A 6,572-nucleotide genomic window follows, 5' to 3' on the forward strand; every position below is an offset into this window, starting at 1 on the left:
TGTGCTCTTGCAGAGTAGCTTAGGGATTAAACTTTGAGCATATCAAGTTTTGACGCCGTTGCCGGGGACTTGATTTCGCCATTAAACCTAGTTTTTGAGTTTCGACTAAGTTTTTCGACTTAGTGTCGAGCGATACCACTTGTGGTGTCGCGCGACACCTTCTTTTCTTTAACCTAGTTTACTTATTTTCGTTTTCTCTCTTTGTTTTTGGTGTTTCAGGTTTATGCATACTCGTGGAACTAGGAGCAACAAGGACATCCCGCTAGTGAATTTGAGCAACGAACAGCTAGCTGAGTTAGAGCGAACGAGGCGGAAAGCAAGAGATCCGGCAATGATGGAAAACGCCAATGGACTTGTTCGTGATGATGATGGAACCTGGAGAGACCGAGAGGGTCATCTGTGCAATGCGAGAGGCCAAAGGATTGATGGAGATGGTAACATCATTCCACCAGCTCCTTTACCAGTGGATGTTGTTGACCAGAATCCACTACCTGCACCGCGTGGTAATGCTGTGATCGTTCCACATCAGAGGAACGCTCCAGAAGTTCGGAATGTAAGGGAACCTGCACCTGCAGCTGGACGTGGACGAACACTTGGAGACTACAACAGGCCTGAGCAGTTCTATGCAAATCGTTCTGCGATTCGCGCTCCTGCGTTTCAAAGGAACGATTTTGAGCTGAAGCCTGTGTACTACACTCTTGTGGGTCAGCATCCTTTCCATGGCCACTCTCATGAGCACCCTATGGATCACATCGAGAGGTTTGAGGACTTGGTCACCAGCATCAAATACAATGGAGTGTCCAATGATTTCCTCCTCCGCAAGCTGTTTCCTTACTCTCTTGCTGGAGAAGCAGCTAACTGGTTGAAGCAGTTGGAGCCAGGATCACTCACCACTTGGGAGGAGACCAGGAACGCCTTCCTGCACAACTTCTTCGACGATGCTAGGTCTGAGGAGTTGAGGACTAAGATCTCGACTTTCTCTCAGGACCCTACTGAAGCGTTCAAGGCTTCTTGGGTGCGATTCAAATCGTACCAGCGAGACTGCCCTCACCATGGCTTCAGCGATGTGCAGTTGCTGGGTATCTTTTTCAGAGGTATCGACTGGAGGTATCAGATGGCGCTTGATGCAGCAAGCAATGGGAACTTCAACACCAGATACCCAGACGAAGCTGTTGAGCTCATCGAAAACTTGGCATCCAGCAATAGCACCAAGAATGCAGATCTAGAGCGAAAGAAGCAAGCTGGGAACATGGATAGATCGCAGATCGCTGAGGTGAAAGCTAAACTTGATTCTGTGCACAGCCTTTTAGTGGGTAAGAAATCTGTCAGATTCGCACAGGAGGTGGATAGTTTCGAACCTGAGGATGCAGCTGAGGAAGAGGATGTCAACTTTGTCAGTGGATCAGGATTTCAGGGTCAGAGGTTTGGTAATCAGCAAGGTAACAGAAGCTACAGTGGAAATTACAGTGGAAACAATCAGAGGAATACCTTCAACAGTAATCAGAACTTCTCTGGTTACATGCCTAAGCCTCAGTACCAGAAACCTTTTTCGAGCAACAGTTTTTTCCAGAAACTACAGCACTCCTTCATCTCAACCTCAAAATCCTGACAATGAGATGAAGTCTATGCTGGAACAGATTCTGGAAGGTCAGCAGAAGCTCACCGTGGACTTTAATGGGAAGATGGATGCTCTCTACCTCGATCTGAATGGAAAAATCGAAGTTCTGAACACCCATGTCAAGCAGCTCGATACACAGGTAGCCCAAACTGCAGGTTCTGTTAAAAGGCAAGAGGGTTTTCTTCCTGGGAAGACTGACACCAATCCAAGGCATCACTGCAGTGCTATCACGTTGAGGACTGGTAAAAATCTGAGTTCTGAGCCCACGAAGACGCCTCCTGCACCTGAAGTCGTGGACTTAGAAGATTCTGAAGAAATTCCTGAGATTGCAGAGCCGGTGACGAGCGACACCATCACTAGTGTCGCGCGTCACCAATTGCAGAGCGAAGCTGTTGATATTCCGAATCCGAAATCTGCAGAGGAGAAAGTCTACAAACCTAAAGTTCCTTACCCAAGGAGCCCTAGGAAGTCCAAGCAAGAGCTTGATGATGCACGATGCAAAGCTCTGATGGAAAAGCTTGTGATTGAGATACCTTTGGTTGATGCTGTAAAAATCACTCCTGTCATCAGACGTTATGTGAAGCGAATGGTAACCAATAATCTCAGCCATGAACAGGGAGTGATGATGATATCTGAGCAAGTCAGTGCAGTGATTCAGAACCGAATTCCAGAGAAGCTGTCTGATCCAGGAAGCTTTGTCTTGGATTGCTCTATCTTCACAGAGAGATTCAAGAGATCGCTGTGTGATCTGGGTTCAAGTGTTAATCTCATGCCCTATTCGGTAGCTGTCAATCTCGGCATGACTTATTTCAAGCCAACAAGGATCTCCCTCATCCTAGCTGATCGTTCGACAAGGATACCTGAAGGGGTGCTAGAAGATGTTCCAATCAAGGTTGGAGACTGCATGATACCGACTGACTTTGTGGTTTTGGAGTATGGAGAGGAGCCTAAAGATCCTCTTATCCTTGGGAGACCTTTTCTAGCTACAGCAGGTGCTATTATCGATGTCAGGAAAGGCAGGATTGCTCTGAATGTTGGAGATCTGGTGATGAACTTTGACATGGACAAGCTGATGAAGAAGCCCACCATCGATGGTCAGACCTTCTATGTCGATACTCTCACAGAGTTTGCTGAGGAGTTTCTCCATGAGATGCTGCCTACAGACCCACTTGAGAGAGCTCTGACCACGTTTGCCTCTGAGGCCGAACACTTGGACGAAATTTCAGTATCTTACTCAAAGATGTTGGACTCCAGCGAGCATGCGATGCAGCTGGCATCGCAGGTTGAACAGCTTGAGACTCCTGCGAAGGTGAAGCAGTTATCCGACTGGAGTGAGGAGAAAGCCCCTAAGATTGAGTTCAAACAACTCCCTGCAGGACTAAGGTATGCCTTCCTGGGCTCTAATTCTACTTATCCAGTCATTATCGATTCTTCTTTGAACAATGCTGAGGTTACCTTACTACTGAGCAAGCTGCGCAAGCATCGCAAAGCTTTTGGCTATTCTCTTGATGATATTTCAGGTATCTCACCAGAATTGTGCATGCACCGAATCCACCTGGAGGATGAGTCAAAGTCGTCGATTGAGCACCAGCGCAGGTTGAACCCTAACCTGAAAGACGTCGTCAAAAAGGAGATCATGAAGCTGCTGGAAGCTGGAATCATCTATCCAATTTCAGATAGTGCCTGGGTGAGTCCTGTGCACGTGGTTCCTAAGAAAGGAGGGGTTACTGTTGTGAAGAATGACAAGGATGAGTTGATTCCGACGCGCACAGTGACTGGACACAGGATGTGCATCGATTACAGGAAGCTGAATGCAGCGACCAGGAAAGATCACTTTCCATTGCCCTTTATTGATCAGATGCTGGAGAGACTTGCAAGCCATCCCTACTACTGCTTCCTCGATGGGTACTCAGGATTTTTCCAGATCCCTATCCACCCAGACGATCAGGAGAAGACCACCTTTACATGTCCATACGGCACTTTCGCATATCGCAGGATGCCCTTTGGACTCTGTAATGCTCCTGCGACGTTTCAGAGATGTATGATGTCCATCTTCACTGACATGATTGAGGATTTCATGGAGGTCTTTATGGATGATTTCTCAGTCTACGGATCATCTTTTAAGGACTGTCTGGATAATCTCTGCAAGGTTCTGGCTCGCTGTGAAGAGAAACACTTGGTCCTTAACTGGGAAAAGTGTCACTTTATGGTCAGAGATGGGATTGTGCTTGGACACAAGGTTTCTGCAGCTGGTATCGAAGTGGACCGTGCGAAGATCGACGTCATGACGAGCTTGCCACCACTCGATTCTGCGAAATCGGTTAGAAGTTTTCTGGGTCATGCAGGCTTCTATCGTCGCTTCATCAAAGATTTCAGCAAGATTGCACGCTGATAACTAAGGTTTTTAAAGCCTTAGATGGGTTATCAATCCCCTTGTCAAAGTAGTATAAGGGGTGTCAATCCATATGTGTGGTAGTTAGGCACTAGTTTATGTGATAGGTTCTTAAGTCAAGTAATCAAAGATGAGTTTTGTGAAACCAGCAACAAGAAAGCATAAAACAAGAAACAAACAAGCTATGATTAATGAACTAAGCAAGCAAACAAAACAAGATGATGGTGATTAAGCAAATGATAAAAGCTAAACCTCTAGATGTGATCATTGATTAGGGTGCTTTAGATATTGAATCATGATGCTAAGAACATAATGCAACACTTGCTACTCTTTAGTCTAGGCTTCTTAATCAGATTAATTCATTCCCATGACAATAATCCCTTTGCAAATCACTTAATCAAGTCTAACAACCATTAGATATAATCAAGCAATCAGCAAGCATAATGCATCAAGCCTAATAAGTGACCAAACAATCTCTCAACCAAGAAGACTGAATCTTATACAGAAAGACATAACAAGCAATCACATGATCTCAAACATTTCAACTTAGAACTCTAATCTAGACTAATCCTCTCATGAAGGCATTAATCTCTACACTAATCCACTTTCAAACCAAATCATCATTTGTGAAATATGAATCAATGAGCATTAAGAAACAGTTCTAATATGTCATTCATGCATTTAACAAATCATTCCCATGATGAAAAAGGCATAAACCCTTAAGTTAGCTCATTCAGGCATTTCATCAAACACTTTTGGTGCATGAAATGCCTATGAACCCAGATTTCACTTTCCCAAGGAAATCTGGCATTAGGAGCAACTAACTAAGGAAATGGAATGAGAATCTAAACCCTAAACATCACCAATCAAACATCTAAGCACCCTAATCTACACACCTAGAAGTTTAAAAGATGACTACTCACTAATCATGAAGAACACATCTAATCTTTTGCAAGAGATGATGTTAATCATGATTAGAAGCAGAAATGAAATGATGAGATGATGACAAACAGACTTAGATTGATTAAATCCTTGAGATCTCTCTTAATCCAAAACGTTTTTACACTAAAAAGGAAAGAAAACTAGAGAGAAACTAAGAGAGAAGATGATCTCCTTGGGTTTTTTTCTCCCAAAAAACTATATATACCTAGTGCTAATGGACCGGGTCAGCCCAGGACAAACTGGGTACTGACCCGGCTCAGTTGGGTCAAGTGGAAATCCTGCGGGTCAGTCCAGTATGTCCCAGGTCGCACACCTAAGTCGCAGTAGATGAAGACTTGTCTTGTGAAGCCTGAATCGCCTTGTCTTAGCCGCACGCCTAAGTAGGAGTGTTTTGCGAGTGTTGCTGCGGCTTGGTCTCCTTCCTCTCCAACTCGCAGGGCTAAGGCGGTTTCTGGGGAATGTACAAACTGTGCGGGTTGGTCTCTATTGCACCTAGGTCGCAGGCTCAAGTCGGAGTGATTTGCGAGTGTTGCTGCGGCTTGGTCTCCTTCCTCTCCAACTCGCAGCATCCAGAGCAGCTTAGACCACTTCGCATTCCGGAGAGTGTAACTCCTATGAGACTTGTCCGAATTGAATGATTTCGGTTGCAGAAGACAGAGGACTCATTTATCTCCAACTTTTGTGAAGAAAGCTTCGGTGCTTGGGAAGTGTAAGGCTTCCTGGAGGGCACATCTTTGCAGTGCATGTACACGACCAGAGAGAGGCGTCTAGACATGTGTCCATTCCGGAGACTGTATCTTTCTGCTCATAGATCCGAATTGAATGCTCTTGGACGTTCTGGAAAGAAGGCTCAAATGTCTATGGTTCTCATGAAGGACCCGGAAACTAAATCGGCCTGGAAGTGCACCGTCCTTCGCATCCTTTAGAACTGATCTGCTCGGTCCGGAATACCTGCGAGACTGGGGTTCCTTCCGACAAGCTTATCTCTCTGCTCACGCGTCCGAATTCCACGATTCTACTTGCTAAGAGACCGTGATGCAATTCTCTCCAACTTCTATGAAGCACCCGCCGTCTGAATCGGACCGGAAGGCTCCCCGGACAGGCGATCATTCAGGGGTATCGGATTGCTCCGGAATGAATGCGAGACCTGTTCGTCTTCCGATTACCATATCTTTCAGTTCTGTGGTCCAAATGCCTTGATTCCAACTGTTATGAACTCTTGACTCAATTATCTCCAACCTTTATGAAGACTCCGACAGCTAAATCTGACCGGAAGGTTCCCCGGACAGGCGATTTCGGAAACGTGTCTGCACCCGGAGATTTTGGCCGAGAGACTTGACCGCGGTACGTGTTATTGGCCGAGAAAGCTACCCGCGGGAAGGATTTTGGTCGAGAACCTTCGACCTTCAGTACACCATTTTGCCGAGAAACCCAAAATTGCTCCTTTTCACCATTTTTGATCATTCCAACTCCATTTCTTCATCTGAATCACATCATCCACTCCAAATTGGCTCCAAAAGCACCTGTTTAACACTCCAAAACATGCAAAACTCTCTTGGACCTAATGCAATCTCCTAAAGTCCTAAACAATGCCTAAAGACCTAAAATGCATGCAAATGA

At 45.5% G+C, this 6,572-nt stretch overlaps 1 protein-coding gene and 1 non-coding gene across 2 annotated transcripts; one reads left to right on the forward strand and one right to left on the reverse strand.

The window, feature by feature from the left end:
• Positions 1-952: 952 nt before the first annotated feature.
• LOC112086347 lies at positions 953-1,059 on the reverse strand. Its single transcript, XR_002899467.1, has one exon. It is a non-coding gene; the product is annotated as a small nucleolar RNA R71 (small nucleolar RNA).
• A 557-nt stretch (positions 1,060-1,616) lies between these two features.
• On the forward strand, positions 1,617-2,802 carry LOC112086242. The gene is made up of 3 exons (XM_024155152.1): positions 1,617-2,296; positions 2,378-2,663; positions 2,743-2,802. The coding sequence occupies exons 1-3, from the start codon at positions 1,617-1,619 to the stop codon at positions 2,800-2,802; spliced, it is 1,026 nt and encodes a 341-aa protein (XP_024010920.1).
• Positions 2,803-6,572: the final 3,770 nt, after the last annotated feature.

The sequence above is a fragment of the Eutrema salsugineum genome, unplaced genomic scaffold, assembly GCF_000478725.1.
Source record: "Eutrema salsugineum unplaced genomic scaffold, Eutsalg1_0 scaffold_21, whole genome shotgun sequence".
In the NCBI taxonomy this organism is placed as follows: domain Eukaryota; kingdom Viridiplantae; phylum Streptophyta; class Magnoliopsida; order Brassicales; family Brassicaceae; genus Eutrema; species Eutrema salsugineum.

What these genes read in the sequence shown, in the direction of transcription:
- LOC112086242 (XM_024155152.1), top strand. Translation starts at nt 1,617, where the DNA reads ATGAAGTCTATGCTGGAACAGATTCTGGAAGGTCAGCAGAAGCTCACC. An exon ending in AACCGAATTCCAGAGAAGCT is followed by an intron (nt 2,297 to 2,377) that starts GTCTGATCCAGG and finishes TCTGGGTTCAAG; the next exon opens with TGTTAATCTCATGCCCTATT. An exon ending in CTCTGAATGTTGGAGATCTG is followed by an intron (nt 2,664 to 2,742) that starts GTGATGAACTTT and finishes ATACTCTCACAG; the next exon opens with AGTTTGCTGAGGAGTTTCTC.